Source organism: Chiloscyllium punctatum, chromosome 12 (assembly GCF_047496795.1).
Source record: "Chiloscyllium punctatum isolate Juve2018m chromosome 12, sChiPun1.3, whole genome shotgun sequence".
In the NCBI taxonomy this organism is placed as follows: Eukaryota; Metazoa; Chordata; class Chondrichthyes; order Orectolobiformes; family Hemiscylliidae; genus Chiloscyllium; species Chiloscyllium punctatum.
The window spans coordinates 47,647,393-47,665,548 of NC_092750.1; the positions used below are offsets into that span (position 1 = coordinate 47,647,393).

Here is an 18,156-nt window from a genome sequence, read left to right on the forward strand (position 1 = left end):
TCCATTTCGAAACGGCAGGCAGTGACCAGTGGGGTACCGCAGCTGTACAGGGCCCTGGTGAGACCACACCTGGAGTACTGTGTACAGTTCTGGTCTCCAAATTTGAGGAAAGACATTCTGGCTATTGAGGGAGTGCAGCGTAGGTTCACGAGGTCAATTCCTGGAATAGCAGGATTGCCTTACACGGAAAGACTGAAGCGATTGGGCTTGTATACCCTTGAGTTTAGAAGACCGAGAGGGGATCTGATTGAAACGTATAGGATTATGAAAGGACTGGACACTCTGGCAGGAGGGAACATATTTCCGTTGATGGGGGAGTGCCGAACCAGAGGACACAACTTAAAAATACGGGGTAGACCATTTAGGACAGAGATGAGGAGAAACTACTTCACCCAGAGAATGGTGGCTGTGTGGAATGCTCTGCCCCAGAGGGCAGTGGAGGCCCAGTCTCTGGATTCATTTAAGAAAGAATTGGATAGAGCTCTTAAAGATAGTGGAGTCAAGGGGTATGGAGATAAGGCTGGAACAGGATACTGATTAGGAATGATCAGCCATGATCATATTGAATGGCAGTGCAGGCTCGAAGGGCAGAATGGCCTACTCCTGCATCTATTGTCTATTGTCTAATTTGATATAATCAACTCAGTTTAACCTCTCACTTTGAAGACTGCACTTTTATAAATACAGTAACTCTAGGTACAGTTAGTGCACCATGACTTAAGTGCCATAAAGTCTTAGAGAATGGACACAGACCTTTGGTCCAACTCATCTCTGTCAACCAGGCATCTTAATCTGAACGAGTCCCACTTGCCAGCATTTGGTCCATATCCCTCTAAACCCTTCCTATTCATAAACCAATTCAGATGCCTTTTAAATGTTGTAATCGTACCCAACCATCACTTTCTCTGGTAGCTCATTCCATACACGGACCACTAGGTCCTTTTGAAATCACTCCCCTATCACCTTAAACCTTTCCTCTAGCTTTGGACTCCCCAACCCTGGGAAAAAGACCTCAGATGTTCACCCAATCCATGCTCCTCATGATTTTATAAACCTCTAAGGTCACCCTTCAGTCTCTGACGTTCCAGAGGAGAAAAGCCCCAGCCTGTTCAGCCTCTCCCTGTAGCTCAAACCCTCCAGTCCCAGCAACATCCTTGTAATCTTTTCTGCATCCTCTCAAGTTTAACAACATGTGACTAGAACTGAACTCAGTATTCCAAAAGTGGCCTAACCAATGTGTGGCACAGACGCAACATTACTTCCTAACTCCTTTACTCAATGTCATGACTAATGAAGGGAAGCGTACCAAGCTTTCTTCACCATCCTGTCTACCTGCGACTCCACATTTCAGGAAATATGGATCTGTAACACTCGCTCTTTGTTCAGCAATACTCCCCAGGGCTCTAACATTTACTGTACTAGTCCGATCTTTGCTTGCCTTGCCAAAATGCAACACCTCACATTTATCTAAATTAAACTTAATCTTCCACTCCTCAGCCCACTGGATCCCAGTACTATCGTACTGAGAATCTTCTTCACTGTCCAAGACATCACCAATTTTGGTAAAAAAAACTTTGGTGTCATCTGCAAACTTACAAACCATTCTTTGTATATTCACATCCAAATTATTTATATCAATGACAAAAAGCAGTTGACCCAGTATCGATCCTTCAACATACTGCTGGTCACAGGCCTCCAGTCAGACACAACTTTCACACCAATTTTGTATCCAATTAGCTAGCTCCCCCTGGATCCCATGTGATCCAATCTTACTAACCCTAGTCTACCACACAGATTCAGCAACTGACTTAAAAAAACAAAAACTTGAAAGAAACATACAACTTTTTGTGTAAAAGAAAACAATGATTCAAATACAGCAAAGTAGGTGGAGAAAAACAACCTTTTCAAATTAGTTAAAGCTGCCTCTTTTCCGAAAGGTGTCAGCTTTATTACGAGAAAATAGAACAGTTACACTCAGTCTATTAATCTTGATTGAGTTTTGATAGGAATGGTAAGCAGCTTTTAAGGGAGAAGGTTAAGTTGTCAAAACATGGATCAATTCCATATCCATACATACACAAAAGTCAATAATAGCCAATGTGTGGAGCTCAGAACCAGAAACTAGATACTCCCTCCCCAAAATCAGGGATGCCACAGCAAATTTCTAATCTAATTAACGTGAAGGATTTTTTGAGATATGCACATTGTGATCCTTCTTTGCTTTTGGGGAAAAAAGCTATAGTTTATGTTAGGTTGGAATTTTCCCTCTAAAAACTAGGTTCCTCAAAGAAAAGCAGTTTTCTTCCAATAACTGGAACATAAAAAATAGAAAAGGATCAACAAAAAGTTAATTACATCATGGAGTACAGTATGAGCGTGGTACTTTGTTAAAGTAGACAAATCTGAATTTTAGAACAAGTTAAAGACAAGGTAGAATGCTTTTGAGTAAGAAACAGTTGAAACTAATTGTTTAAAACCTGTTAACTGAAGGTCATGAGTGACTGAAAGTTGAATCTTAACCAAGTGGTTAGTCTTCTGTTTTCTTTTGAGTGGAGAAACTTGAATTATTAGGGGTGTAGAAGTGTAAATAAGAGAATGAAGGAGTTCAGTTTACTGAATAAGTGAGTGTTCATGGTACTTTTAATATAACAGAGAGAGTGAAGTTGTTAGTTTTCATGTTTTGATTTTTGTGCAGCAAAATTCTTGTTTTGAATGAAGAACCTTGTGGTGTAATTCTTGAAGTAAATACTTAGGTTGTCAGATTACAGAAAAAAAATTAAGACTTATTGAGATCATAAGAGTTACATTATTTCAGGTCAGTTCACTGGTTCAACTTGTACCTGTAACATTAAAAAAAAATCAACTTGACTATGATGTCCGATATCACAATCAAATAACTACCACCGTCCAGGCATAAAAATTAAGAATGATCAATTGGGTAAAGCTGGGAATCAACCTAAAAATAGCCTGCCAGGTAGTCAGAAAGTCATCAATATGAAAAAGGAAAAAAATATTTTTGGTCATCACAACTTTTAGATGATGGTTAAATCAAAGCATATTGAAAATCACAATGGCAATGGGCCATGAATCCACTTAAAGCAGCACATATATCTTGTTACAAAATTCAAGTGTAAGTATATAATTCTACGTTGGATCTACTGAGCTTCAAGAACAATAATGATTAAGGCATTCCATGATCAAATAAATTCTAAACATGGCCTTCTTAAAGTATTATTTATCACAGAATGAACACATTTGCACATAAAGCTGCAAGTACAATTTTTGGTCACTAACTTTAATAGGGTTAGCATCCAAAGAATTTGCACCATTGTTAACAACTGGGAACTGAAAAAAATTGCTGGATTTCAGATGGAGCCAGTACTTACGTCTGTAAAAGGATTCACTAAAATCTTGTATCTTTTTAAAATGTCTGAGAATACAGTTAAGAATGGTTTCAACTTATTACATAACTACAGCATATTCGCATTTCAGTTTTGGAACATATCTGACAAGATTTCTTGAACATTTTGACAGTGTCAAACTCCTGCCTTTTCTTTGTAGTCCTGCATGTTGGATACCTATTCAAATAGAATCAATATCCTTTTGAATGCCTCAATTAAACGAGACCTAAAGCACTCAGTATGTGAAAATGTTTCTCACCTATACTTCTTTTGAAAAAAACTTTTGATTCTCAAATCTATGCGGGGGAAACAGTTTTACCCTATCGATTTTGTCCAGACACCTCATGATTTTGTAAACCACTATGAAATCTTCCCTTAGCTTTTTCCTTTCCAAGAACAGTCCCCAACTTCTCATCTCTAAAATCATTTTCTAAAATATCTTCTGCACGCACACTAATGGATTCACATCCTGCCTAGAAGTGTGTTGCCTAAGACTGAATATAATACTGCAGATGACAGTTAACTAGTCTCCTATATACCAAAAGGTGAATTTAAATTCAATTAGTTAGAACTTTTTAAAATCCCTTTTTTGTTTAGTATGCATAGGTTGGTGGGTATTCTTCAGTGTGATAGTTTGAAGAACATCCCTGTTGCTTACCCTGCTCAGAAATGCTGCAGACCCCATGTAAACGATGCCACATTTGATCAGACATCCTATCACTAAAATTCTCCACTGGCAAACATTCAGACAGAGTCTCGCAACTGTTTGAGATGTATGTGGTAACAGTCATTATTTCTCTGCTCGGAAAAATCTGGGCCAATAAATTACAACACAGCTCCTAATGCACAAGCACTCCTGTGTTGATTATGCCTTATAGATGCAGTTTTAGCTAAGGATTTAATACTGTCAGAAAGATTATAGCAAATTCCTCATTTGCAAAAAGCCTTTTAGTCTTTGAGTTTAATTTAAAGAAGTGAAGTATTTACTGGAGTAGCAGTAGCAGGAAGATGATGGAGTTCTTACAAATAAAATATTTACGCAAGTTGATTGCTATCTTTGTAGTATATGATTACATGAACTAAGATAAATACAGAGATCATTATATGAATCACATTAACATGCTTAATTGTTAATGCTTTGTTTTTTGCACTTGTGCTACACCGGCCTTTCCAACTTTAACTCAGAGTGCTATGGCAGAACATAAGATCTTACAGTTAGAAAGTACAACACTACACCAAAAAGAGGCATAGCATTGTCCTGTACCAAGTATTAGAAAAGCTCAAAACTGACCAAATATTAAGCGTTTGAGTTTATATATACTTTATGTACAAGACAAAATAATGGAAAAGAGAATGAAATTGAAAAGAGATAAATAGAAACAGCAGTAACAAAGTCAAAGCAAAATAATAAACTGAATAATCTACTGATACAAACATCAAACCATGTTACAGTATATCACGTTACATCACATACACACAGACTAAGAGGGACACTAGTTCAACTGGGACAATACATCCATCCTGGGATAGGCTTAACAAAGACACAGTAATTCCTAGAAGCCCGGCATTCAAACCAGAACTCCATTACCAAACATATTGATTTGGACCCCATTTACCAACCCCTCAGAAACAGAAGTGCTATCACCCACCACAACAGAACAAGACACAAATAGCAAGCAAGAGAGAACACCAGCGCTTGATCAGAGGCTCACTGATAACGTTACCTAGCATGGTGACAAAACTTCAGAGAACAAATCTACCAGCTCAGCTGGTATATCACTGGTATACAACCAGTATATCACAAGCCGAAGATCAAATTTCACGTTCCCCTTCAGAATTGCAGCGGTGTGGAGAATTATGGGCACTTAAAAAAACTCCACTAAATTTTACAACAACTCAATTACCTTGGGTCAGGCAGGGGTTGGTGAGAAGAGGAAACCAATCAATTTAGAATTTTTTTTTTAAGAACCTAGTATCTAATGCTATAGATAAGCATTCCATAAAAAAAAAGAGGTTTACGGTCTTCCAGTTGAAGGTCAACTTCATTTTCAGACCAATTACATCTTATTTTGCAAATGAAATTATTTTCTAAATAAAGGATACGGTACTACGTTGCAACCAGGAATTCGATTGTTAACAAACTCAGCAGCTACTTCAGCTTTTGGCCTTCCTACATCTTTTGGTCTGTTTCAAAAAAAGTTAAAAAGAACAGAAAATCATCAATATCACTCAATAAAATCTATTGGTAATGGGGGTGAGAAATTAGCTCAAAAATTGCGATGTTCCAAACATATTAGCACACGAAGATTCCTCAAGAATGTCATGGTTCAAGCAGTCAGATTCAGACAGTGCCATACCTAACTTTTTGTATCATATACTCCTTCGTACTGGGTAAACACTACACAAAGAAAGCAAATGAGCACAAGATTTTTGCACATACTTTAAAATGAAACCATTTGAACTAAATAAGGCAAAACATTTAAATTTTACATAACTTTTATAAATTAAGCTTTTGTGAATTGCCACTTAAAATGCACAATGCTGCACTCAAACATGTGTTATGGAACAAAAAACTATTTCAATGTAAAAAACATGGACAATGCTACATCTGTACTGGAAATTACACTGGCTTTATAAATTAAAACTCTACAACTTTAAAGCATCTTCTATAGAAATTCTTAAGATTTAATTCTGAAATCATAACAGTAAAATTGACAATCAACTGTATATAAATACTTACCGAAATAAAAATTGTCTGTTCAAATTAGAAACGTCAATTGTATCCATATCAATGACATTTATTTGTCTGAAGCCCATGAGAGCCTGTGATAAGAGGGTGAGGTCAATGGCAGCACACAGCAAAGTTATTGAACAATCTTTCTATGCTCAGATCGATTTGAAATGCTAAATGGACTGGGACTATTGGAATGTCGGATAGCTGACATTACGTAAGATTCACATAAAAGTGCTTAATGCTCTACTATAGTATGATTTCTGGTTAAACTGTCCTTTTCAATCACACAAAGGTCACTAAAATACATCTGCATTAAGCAGTTCATTCATCCTACATAGAAACTTTAAACAATGCAAAGCTCAAATCAAGTTAAATCATGAATTTATTTGCAATTGCAGAATAGTGGGAGTTGGCTAAAACAAAATTTCTTGAGCATGAGTGGAACAAGAGCATTAAATGACCTGAAAGTCAGTATGAAAGCAAATAATCAGCTGAACAAGCCTTTAGAACGAAAGCAGAATATAATGAAGCCATTAGATTCAAAAGGTGTTAAAAGAGAGAACGGTTGGAGTAGTACTGTCCTCTTTAGCTTACAGGCACACAGGTGCAGACCAGGAGCTAGGTAATCATCTGTGTTTAACCAAAACATTGCCACCATCTGTAAAGTCCAAGTCAGGAGTGTGATAAAATATTCATTTACTTGGATTATTGCAGTTTCAACATACTCAAAAAGCTCAACATTATCCAGACAAGGGGTAGCACGATGGCTCAGTGGTTAGCACTGCTGCCTCAGTGTCAGCAACACGAGTTCGATTCCAGCCTCGGGCAACTGTCTGTGTGGAGTTTGCACATTTCTCCAGGTGGTCCAGTTTCTTCCCACAGTCCAAAGATGGGCAGGTTAGGTGAACTGGCTATGCTAAATTGCCCAAAGTATTCTGGGATGCATAGGTTAGGTGCATTATTCAGGAAAAGGAGGGAATGGATCTGGGGGGATTGCTCTTTGGAGGGTTGGTGTGGACTTGTTGGGCAAAATGGCCTGTTTGCATACTGGAAGGGATACTATTTGATTCAATATCCACATTCACTGCCTTCATCAATTCACACAATAGCCTATTTTGTATGTCTAGAAAACAACAAGTTTTTAAAAAAACCTTCTGTTGCTAAATTATGCTTGCTTTCGTGTTCCAACTTAAATACGATAATTTCTAGGAAATGAATACTTTCCTTGTGTATAGCAATTTTAGGTTTAATGGAGACACAGGATACTGGCAAATTTTTTTGAATCTACTTCAGTAGAAGCCCAAATATTTCAAACATTAATACAGATACAGAGGGTAATGTTACGTTATGACTGCAACTTCTAATAAAGAACTTAATAAGAATATAAAAGGGCCTGTTAAAAAAAAGTTAGCCTTGAAGGAAATCAAGGCTGGGGGAAAAAAAAGGCTATCCCTGGTCTGTCATTTGTACGAATTGAGTGTGGTGCTGGAAAAGCACACATCAGGCAGCATCCAAGCAGCAGGAAAATCTTTTCAACTCCAGTCTCCAGCATCTGCGGTCCTCACTTTCACACCATTTACAGGAGCCTATTCATCTACTCACCAAGAGTTTCAACCACCAAATCCACAAACTCTACATCCTAGAAAGTCATAAGCAGCAGGGGTGAGGAGCACCACTAAATGCAAAATTTCCCTCAAAGTCAGATGCTGCCATTACATGGAGAGGTGGCTGTTCTTCCATCACCAAAATTGTGGGATTTAAATACCTTCACCACATGAAACGCAGCAAGGCAGTGGTCCACCACCACCACCATCTCAAGAGTAATTACGTGTGACGAATGAATTCTAAACTTGAACAGCAATGGCTAAATTTTCTTTGTTCTTGCATTGGACATGAGAATTATGGTCAAGGGCAACCAGCTGCAGTTGCATCAGGATATTAACAAAGCAAATGACATTACAGTCAGATCTGAAAGAGTGCAAAGTTATTCTATTTTCTGATGCCAAGTGTGTGGTTTATATAGAGTGATGTAATTTATTTAGAGGTTGTATGTAGAACTAGTCACATGAGAGCTTTGGGGTAAAAGCAATGACTGCAGATGCTGGAAACCAGATTCTGGATTAGTGGTGCCGGAAAAGCTCAGCAGTTCAGGCAGCATCCAAAAAGCAGCAAAAATCGACGTATTGGGAAAAAAGCCCTTCATCAGGAATAAAGGTAGTGAGTCTGAAGCGTAGAGAGATAAGCTAGAGGAGGGTGGGGGCGGGGAGAAAGTAGCATAGAGTACAATGGGTGAGTGGGGTAGGGGATGAAGGTCAGGGAGGAGAGGGTGGAGTGGATAGGTGGAAAAGGAGATAAGCAGGTAGGACAAGTCTGAACAAGTCATGGGGACAATGCTGAGCTGGATGTTTGGAACTAGGGTAAGGTGGGGGGGAAAAGGGGAAAATGAGGAAACTGTTGAAGTCCATATTGATGACCTGGGGTTGAAGTGTTCCGAGGCGGAAGATGAGGCGTTCTTCCTCCAGGCATCTGGTGGTGAGGGAGCGGCGGTGAAGGAGGCCCAGGACCTCCATGTCCTCGGCAGAGTGGGAGGGGGAGTTGCAATGTTGGGCCACGGGGCGGTGTGGTTGATTGGTGCGGGTGTCCCGGAGATGTTCCCTAAAGCGTACTGCTAGGCGGCGCCCAGTTTCCCCAATGGAGAGGAGACCGCATCGGGAGCAACGGATACAATAAATGATATTAGTGGATGTGCAAGTAAAACTTTGATGGATGTGGAAGGCTCCTTTAGGGCCTTGGATAGAGGTGAGGGAGGTGGTGTGGGCGCAGGTTTTACAGTTCCTACAGTGGCAGGGGAAAGTGCCAGGATGGGAGGGTGCGTCGTAGGGGGGCATGGATTTGACCAGGTAGTCATGGAGGGAACGATCTTTGCGGAAGGCGGAAAGGGGTGGGGAGGGAAATATATCCCTGGTGCTGGGGTCTTTTTGGAGGTGGCGGAAATGTCGGTGGATGATTTGGTTTATGCAAAGGTTGGTAGGGTAGAAGATGAGCAGCAGGGCCTGTGGTCCTTGTTACGGTTGGAGGGGTGAGGTCAGAGGGCAGAGGTGCGGGATGTGGACAAGGTGCGTTGGAGGTCATCTTTAACCAAGTGGGAAGGGAAATTGAGGTCTCTAAAGGAGGAGGCCATCTGGGGTGTTCTGTGGTGGAAATGGTCCTCCTGGGAGTAGATACGGTGGAGGCAGAGGAATTGGAAATACAGGATGGCATTTTTGCAAGAGGTAGGTTGGGAAGAGGTGTAATCCAGGTAGCTGTGGGAGTCGGTGGGTTTGTAAAAAAAATGTCAGTGTCAAGTCGGTCATCATTAATGGAGATAGAGGTGTCCAGGAAGGGGAGGGAGGTGTCAGATGGTCCAGGTAAATTTAATGTCAGGGTGGAATGTGTTGATGAAGCTGATGAATTGCTCAACCTCTTCGCGGGAGCACGGGGTGGCATCAATGCAGTCATCAATGTAGCGGAGGAAGAGGTGGGGAGTGGTGCCGGTGTAATTACGGAAGATCAATTGCTCTATGTAGCCAAAGAGACTGGCATAGCTGGGGACCATACGTGTGCCCATGGCTACCCCTTTGGTCTGGAAGAAGTGGGAGGGTTCAAAGGAGAAATTGTTAAGGGTGAGGACCAGTTGGGCCAAACGAATGAGTGTGTCAGTGGAAGGGTACTGTTGGGGACGTCTGGAGAGGAAAAAACGGAGGGCTTGCAGGCCCTGGGTCATGGTGGATGGAGGTGTAGAGGGATTGGATATCTGTGGTGAAGATGAGACGTTGGGGGCCAGGGAAACTGAAGTCTTGGAGGAGGTGGAGGGCGTGGGTGGTGTCTCGAACATATGTAGGGAATTCCTGGACTAGGGGGGGGGTTAGGACAGTGTCGAGGTAGGTAGAGATGAGTTCAGTGGGGCAGGAGCATACTGAGACAATGGGTCGACCAGGGTGGTCAGGCTTGTGGATCTTGGGAAGGAGGGAACTCCCCACATAGGTTCGAGACACCACCCACGCCTTCCACCCCCTCCAAGACTTCTGTTTCCCCGGCCCCCAACGTCTCATCTTCACCATGGATATCCAATCCCTCTACACCTCCATCCACCATGACCAGGGCCTCCAAGCCCTCCGTTTTTTCCTCTCCAGACGTCCCCAACAGTACCCTTCCACTGACACACATTTGTTTCGCCGAACTGGTCCTCACCCTTAACAATTTCTCCTTTGAATCCTCCCACTTCCTCCAGACCAAAGGGGGTAGCCATGGGCACACGTATGGGTCCCAGCTATGCCTGACTCCTTGTTGGCTACGTAGAGCAGTTGATCTTCCATAATTACATCGGCACCACTCCCCACCTCTTCCTCCGCTACATTGATGACTGCATTGGCACCACCCCGTGCTCCCACGAGGAGGCTGAGCAATTCATCAACTTCAACACATTCCACCCGGACCTTAAATTTACCTGGACGATCTCTGACACCTCCCTCCCCTCACTCTCCATCTCCATTAATGACAACCGACTTCACACTGACATTTTTTACAAACCCACCGACTCCCACAGCTACCTGGATTACACCTCTTCCCACCCTACCTCTTGCAAAAATGCCATCCCGTATTCCCAATTCCTCCGCCTCCGCCGTATCTGCTCCTAGGAGGACCAGTTCCACCACAGAACACACCAGATGGCCTCCTTCTTTAGAGACCACAATTTCCCTTCCCACGTGGTTAAAGATGCCCTCCAACGCATCTTGTCCACATCCTGCACCTCTGCCCTCAGATCCCACCCCTCCAACCAAACAAGGACAGAACGCCCCTGGTGCTCACCTTCCACCCTACCAACCTTCGCATAAACCAAATCATCCACCAACATTTCTGCCACCTACAAAAAGACCCCACCACCAGGGATATATTTCCCTCCCCACCCCTTTCCACCTTCCACAAAGACCGTTCCCTCCGTGACTACCTGGTCAGGTCTACGCCCCCCTACAACCCAGCCTCCCATCCTGGCACTTTCCTCTGCCACTGCAGGAACTGTAAAACCTGCACTCACACCTCCTCCCTCACCTCTATCCAAGGCCTTAAAGAAGCCTTCCACATCCAAAGTTTTACTTGCACATCCACCAATATCATTTATTGTATCCTTTGCTCCCGATGCGGTCTCCTCTACATTGGGGAGACTGGGCACCTGCTAGCACAGCGCTTTAGGGAACATCTCCGGGACACCCGCACCAATCAACCACACCGCCCCGTGGCCCAACATTTCAACTCCCTCTCCCACTCTGCCGAGGACATGGACGTCCTGGGCCTCCTTCACCGCCGCTCCCTCACCACCAGACGCCTGGAGGAAGAACGCCTCATCTTCCGCCTCGGAACACTTCAACCCCAGGGCATCAATATGGACTTCAATAGTTTCCTCATTTCCTCTTCCCCCACCTCACTGTCCCCATGACTTGTCCGGACTTGTCCTACCTGCCTATTCCTTTTCCACCTGTCCACTCCACCCTCTCCTCCCTGACCTATCATCTTCATCCCCTCCCCCATCACCCATTGCACTCTATGCTACTTTCTCCCCACCAGCTTATCTCAGGCTCACTGCCTTTATTCCTGATGAAGGGCGTTTGCCTGAAACGCTGATTTCGCTGCTCCTTGGATGCTGCCTGAACTGTTGTGCTCTTCCAGCAGCACTAATCCAGAACATGAGAGCTTTGGACTGTGTTTATGAAGTTGTTTAATAATAAACATGCCAGACTTTCTGGAGCCATGGTTTTAAATTGGTACATGTCAGAAATCAAGAAACAGTGTCTTTCTGGAGTGATGATGACAGTTTGCTCATATTGTAAAGCATTCACAATCAGAGCAAACATTGAAAGACACGCTTTTTAGCGAGTTTTGAAAAAATTTGTAGCTCAGGTTGAGGTTCTGGATGTAAGTTTGCTTGCTGAGCTGGAAGGTTCATTTTCAGACATTTCGTCACCATACTTGGTAACATCATCAGTTAAGTCTCCAGTGAACCAGTGCTTCACTGGAGGCTCACTGATGTTGTTACCTAGTATGGTGATGAAATGTCTGAAAAATGAACCTTCCGGCTCAACGAGCAAACTTGCATCCACGCTTGCTTTTTGTTTAAAACTATCAAGAATTGTTTTCTTTTCTTAGGAAAAACCCACAGATTGGAAACCTTTGGATAGATGGGAACATGGACTGGAAAATTCCAGTCCAAGACAGGACACACATACTCTTCCTCAGGTGGGACAGGTACTGTTTGATGAGGCAGATGCTTGGATCCTTGATGTATTTCTGCTGTTTGCACTGGGCTCCACCTGGATCTGTCAGTAATGTTCAAAATAGTTGGATCTTCTGCAGTTTGGGCATTCCCATTGGTTCATCAGAATATTGCATCTTTCAAGGCGGCTTTTAGGATGTCTTTGAAAAGTCCCCTCTGTAACCACTTTGTGGATGATATTTGGAGTACAAAACTTGTTTTGGGAATTTTCTGTCAGGTTTGCAGATGATAGAGCTCGTCCAATGCAATTCATTAACCAGTGCCTCAATCCTGGGGATGCGGATCTGAGGGGATATTAATAGTGGATAGTGTTTCCTACCCCGAAATTACTACCCAGGAATTTGAAGCAGCATCACGAGTGATATCCCTTCAACTGTATGAATTGCTTGCTGTCCATTGTCCACATATCCAATACATACAGGAAGGCAGGAAATATTGTGGCCTGCAAACTTAGTGCTGACTTTGAGATCTTCGCAATTTTTTCTTCAGGCTGCTGAAGGTTATGCTGATACACTAGCGATGGTGCTGTGTGCCTTCAGTAATGTTGGTTCTCATTGGAGGAAACTCTCAAGGTTTACATTAACCAACAACTCACTTAGGATGTTGGTAATCTGCTTAGAGGAGGCTAGCAGACAATCTTTGTCTTCCAAATGTTTAGCCTAAGGCCTATTCTTTCATATACCAGCAATGGTGCATTCATGAAGGTTTAGAGCTAAGTTTCAGCGCGTGCACACAAGCACCGGATGCATACTGCACCTTGATTACACTCTAGTGTATGTGCTGGATGCAACAAATCTTAACGTAATATTGATATCCAGTTAGACATAACCCAATAGCATTCAGTTTTTATGGGCTTATTCTGAATTCAAAGTTTGGAAATTAAGAAAATGAAGATAAAAAATACATTACCAGATTTTTAAGGAGTTCACATCCTAAACCTCCTGCTCCAATAACTAGAACTTTGCAGGTCTCTAGAAGGAACTGGAGTGACTGCAGAAATAAATAGACAGCTCAGTCAACATCACAGAAGGAAAATCTTAATTTATTTTAAGGCTTTCAACAAAGTTTCCATATATTTTTGAGTTAAATTGATTTTGTATCCACAAAAAGAATAAACTATACGTTTCAGAACATTAAGTATATTTCAGCCTGGATTTTGCAGTGAGCAACAAAGCAAGAACGCTAATTATTGACCTTGTAAAAAGACAAGAAATCTAATAATCTCCACAGCGTGAATTTCTCTCTTTCACCACACAGTGGATTGCTAATGTGAAGCAGGAATGATGTCTTCGAGTTATCGAAGCAGACAGTCACATAAGTGTTCTCATGGGTAGGTGCAAAGCACAAAACTCAATTTTTTAAAAACTGTACACAAGATTGGAATATACATACTGGGTGAAGACAGAAGCCAAATTTTAAGGAAAAAATACTTTTAAAATAGTTTGAATATCTACTCATTAATCATAACGCAGTCATTAATAACATTAACAGAAGTATAAACCTATTTTTCAGTGTCAGCTCTATTGCTCAGTAACGGTTATTACTCAATTGAGTACATGGATCGGTTATATCTCAAGGGAGTTCTTGCCAAATTAACTGATTTCTTGTTGGGTCAGTGTAGGGTCTTAGTGCAACCTTAGCATAGCAGGGAATGAGAGGATTTCTGCATTCATCTGCTCTTGCCCTTGAGGTTTTTGCTAATTTCAAAGGAATGACAATAATTGACATTGACAGTTCACAGTCAATAAAGCCCCACAAAACTCATACAATCAACTTATAAAGAGCAGTTCCTTTTTGCCAAGTCTGTCCCCATATGTACACACATACAAGTGATGAGCATAGGTTTGTTAGAAAATACCTACAGTAGATACATTAATTGTGAATTGTGCTGGATTTTAAATATAAATGTGGACCAATATGTTGGAAAAGACAGCAACTTTCACAATTGTTTACATATTGCAAACTGAACACATGAAAACTCTGAAAGCACTTGCAATCTTTGATTTGAAAAACTTGTTTCATTTCCAATTGGAATTTGTTTCTTTCTTATAGTCAATGATTTACAAAAACACTTCCCCAATGTGAGCATCTTGAAATTAGGTTAGCTATATTATAGATTAGATGTTCTCTGTTCTGACAGTAGAATTCTAATTTTGGGTGAGTACTCAATACTGGGAGCAATACCATTACCAGTTAAAGTACATACAAAGTAAAATATTAGCATGTGTACTTTTTAGGTTATGAATCCATGTCTGCAAAAACTACACCGTACTCTCCCAAATATTTCATTTTAATAGTCAGAAGAAATTTAAAAGGTCAAACACAAGTAAACTGTACGATAAGAATGTAATTGCACCGGAGGGGACATTACCCAAATTAGAGCATTTTATTAGAGGCCTGAGAGGCTTGGGTTACTTTCTTTACAGCAGAAAAGGCAGAGGGCAATCTGGTTAAGGTGTGTAAGATGATCAGGGGCTTGGACTCGTTGGATCAGCAGCTCTTCCCTTTAAGTAAAGGCTAAATAACAAGGGGGCATTATATTAAAGGTGAAAAGCAACAGGTTTAAAGAGGATTTGAGAATTTTGCTTTCACCCAGAGGGTGGTGGGAATCTAGAATGCAATGAATGGAAGGGTAGTAAAATCTTTGAAAAGTCTATGAATGTGGACTTGAAATGTCATTACATTCATGCTGTAAAGTGGGATTTGGTGCAGACTTGATCAGCCAAATGACCTCTTCTGTGCTGTATGACTATGAGCTATGTGCATTTCCCAACTGCCAATTACAAGTAGTTACAAAGACCAAGAGAGAAACAGCAGTAATTCTAAAAAGGCTTTTGAAAATTTGTTTTATCAATGATTTGTCTTCAAGGCAAAGGTATACATTACCAAATAGAATTTGTGGCCAGGAAATTACTCAAAATATAAAATGGACAGAATGTTTAACACTACAGGCATATGAATTGGTTTATATTCATGAATATTGACCCTTAGGGTATATCAGTCGTTCTCAGATTGAAAACTGTTCGATAACTGGACCAGAAAAGAAATTGCAATCGAAGTGTTCTAAGGACATACATTCTATTTTTAATTGTACATAAAGTTTCCATTAATAGTTATTTTTCTAATTAAATGGAAAAACCCATTGTAATTTGGAAATCTACAAAGCAGTTGATCTTGTAAGTTCATTCACAATGAGGCAAAGGAGCTGGAATGTGCAAAATTAAACCATTACAACATTACCTCTGGTAAGAAGTTGTAATTGCATCTAGACTAGTTTCTACAGATAGTTTCAGTTACATGCTATTCATAGCACAGAAACAGGCAATTTTGACCACCACTTTTTATTCATTCTATATCCTTGTATTGCTTTCTCATAGTTTGCTTATCTCATGACCCTTTGAATGCACCAATGTCATGGCTTCAATTACTGTGGTGTGACAGGTAGTTTCATTTTCTAATTCATTGCATGAAAACTCATATTTACATTAAAAATAGAAATTGACTACAATGTCCCAGAAACTAGGACTTTTTTAGGCCTAAATTGATTACTCTGAATTTGTAGGCACAAACAGGGGAATTTTAAACTTAACTAACTGGCAGGATTTTGACAAACCAGACAAGCTACCTACATTTCACAACGAAGGTAAGAAAATACAGTTGACAGATGTTGCAACTCGGGAGTTCGATCAACGCTGTTGTTTTGTGTCAGTAAATAAAAACAGCAAAATGGAGTAGAGGTTTTACATCAGAGGTAAGTTTCCAAATTTAACCAAATTTATTGTGTGACTCATTAAGGGGTAGATTAAGGTAAGGGGTAGATGTAGGGGTATGGGTGGGTTGCGCTTCGGCGGGGCGGTGTGGACTTGTTGGGCCGAAGGGCCTGTTTCCACACTGTAAGTAATCTAATCTAATCTAATCTAATCTAATTAGCATCTGATGTTTTGTTCTCATTGTGACATAAACATTTAGCAAAAGCAAAAAAACTCTCAGCTACTATCCAGTACCAAACTTTGATTTATAACAATGTTTCTCACTTCAGTACTTGGTTCAAAGTCAGGATGTGTGAATGGTCCTGAGCGTTCAAGGAACTTCCTCACGTGATTCCAGCGACCTTCCCAGTCTCCAGTGTCCCCATACCCACCATCAACAGCCATTCTGCACAGAACACAATAAACTCAACTAGAGATTTCGTTTTCACAACACAACATAATTATTAGAAACATTATTTACGAGAACTACTTGTCTTAGACATTTTTAAAAGTAGTATTTATATTTCTTTAAAGAGAGAGGCAGACTGAATGACACCCTAATAGCTCGAATTTTAAATTTAGAATTAGAAGGCCTCAAATTAGACAAACAAAATCATCTCTCAGATGCAAATTTTCAGCCACCAAAACAAAGTCATCAAATCAAATGAAAACAGATACAAAAAGTTCTTTCTTGGAATAGTTATTAAATGTTACAAGCAACACTGACACCAAACAAAATTCAAGTGTCAATCTGTTTCACTAAATTTGCAATTCCCCACACAACCTCCCAACCAAGGATTGTTCTGATTTGCTGCAGCACAGACAAGAGAAAGAAAGGAAATTAGACAAGTATGCAAGCAAAACATTTGTCAGTTGCCCAGTACAACATAAAGGAGTAGGTCTAAAGGTGCCTCAGAATTAATTACAGTACCAAAACAAAACTAGGCACTTTCTAACAGATATTAAAACATATGGGATTGTTATCTCAAACCATTTTTTACATTGGCATTTAGCTAGGGTCTATAATATTTCTTCCTTGCTTTTCCATTTCAGGAACATTACATGGATCAACAATTTCAAAACATATTGCTGGGAGAGATTGCATTTTATCAAAAACTATATAATTTGGTGCTCAGAAGCAACACCTGGAAATGACTTTTTTCAAAAAATGTAAATAAAGCAGTTAAATCACAGAAACTTTAGTGAGTCATTGCACAACTATTGAAATATAGGTTTACGCCAGTTAAATCTGGATTCACATCAATCAAGCTCTCCCACAGAAAAATGATGCAACACACAATTGGAAGTTTAGCTGTCAATTTGTTTCATGCCGTATTCAATTCAAGCCAAAGATTAAATGTTTCATGACGCTATGTAATGTTCTAACATTTATTGAAATCCCACCAGTTCCCCAGATTTGCTCCTCCTTTTTAAATAAAATATATTCCTATTCCTCTAAGCAGTTTCTCGTGCTTAGGACGAATAAAGATGCAGGTTGAGGCCAGACTGGTCCCACTGCTCGGAGCTGCAGCTCATAACAAGCCTTCCAGCCTCAGACCTCGCACAAGCAGAAAACCAGGGCCGCTACATTCATTCAACACTAACTTGTCAGTGTGCTCTTCTACTTTCCTTCTTTTCTTCTCCCTAAATAAAAGAGAGAATAAAAGAAGGTTCAGACATGCTCACCCAAGAGAAGAACGAGTAGAAGTCAATGCGAGAGAGGCCTGAGCGGCCGGAGTTCACGCGGGGATACTCACGGCTCCGCCACATCCGCCATATTTTCCTGCTCCCGTCAACCAGCGCAGCCACGGTGGCGACGTTCCATTGCTGCCGACCAATTGGAACATCCCACAATCCCGCGCGGCCGAACCCTGTGGGGTCTATCCGCCGCCCGGGCGTGACGTCATCACTTGCTCTTGGAATGCCTGCAGACCGGGTTACTGACCCCCCCCCCCCCCCCGGGTT

At 41.0% G+C, this 18,156-nt stretch overlaps 1 protein-coding gene across 3 annotated transcripts in view; it reads right to left on the reverse strand.

Moving 5' to 3' along the window:
* uba3 (ubiquitin-like modifier activating enzyme 3) overlaps positions 1–18,016 on the reverse strand; it is a 35,927-nt gene extending 17,911 nt beyond the window's left edge. For 2 of the 3 annotated variants that reach the window (XM_072582522.1, XM_072582524.1), the window contains exons 1-7: positions 17,949–18,016; positions 17,797–17,835; positions 16,477–16,597; positions 13,352–13,432; positions 6,142–6,224; positions 5,505–5,585; positions 3,387–3,430 (exon numbers count right to left, since the gene is read on the reverse strand). In XM_072582522.1, the coding sequence (XP_072438623.1) occupies positions 3,387–3,430; positions 5,505–5,585; positions 6,142–6,224; positions 13,352–13,432; positions 16,477–16,597; positions 17,797–17,835; positions 17,949–17,968 (469 nt within the window). In that variant the 5' untranslated portion in view covers positions 17,969–18,016. Of the gene's footprint in view, positions 1–3,386; positions 3,431–5,504; positions 5,586–6,141; positions 6,225–13,351; positions 13,433–16,476; positions 16,598–17,796; positions 17,836–17,877 lie in introns of all 3 variants that reach the window. The other variant, XM_072582523.1, reaches the window with a different exon arrangement.
* Between the last annotated feature and the right edge of the window lie 140 nt (positions 18,017–18,156).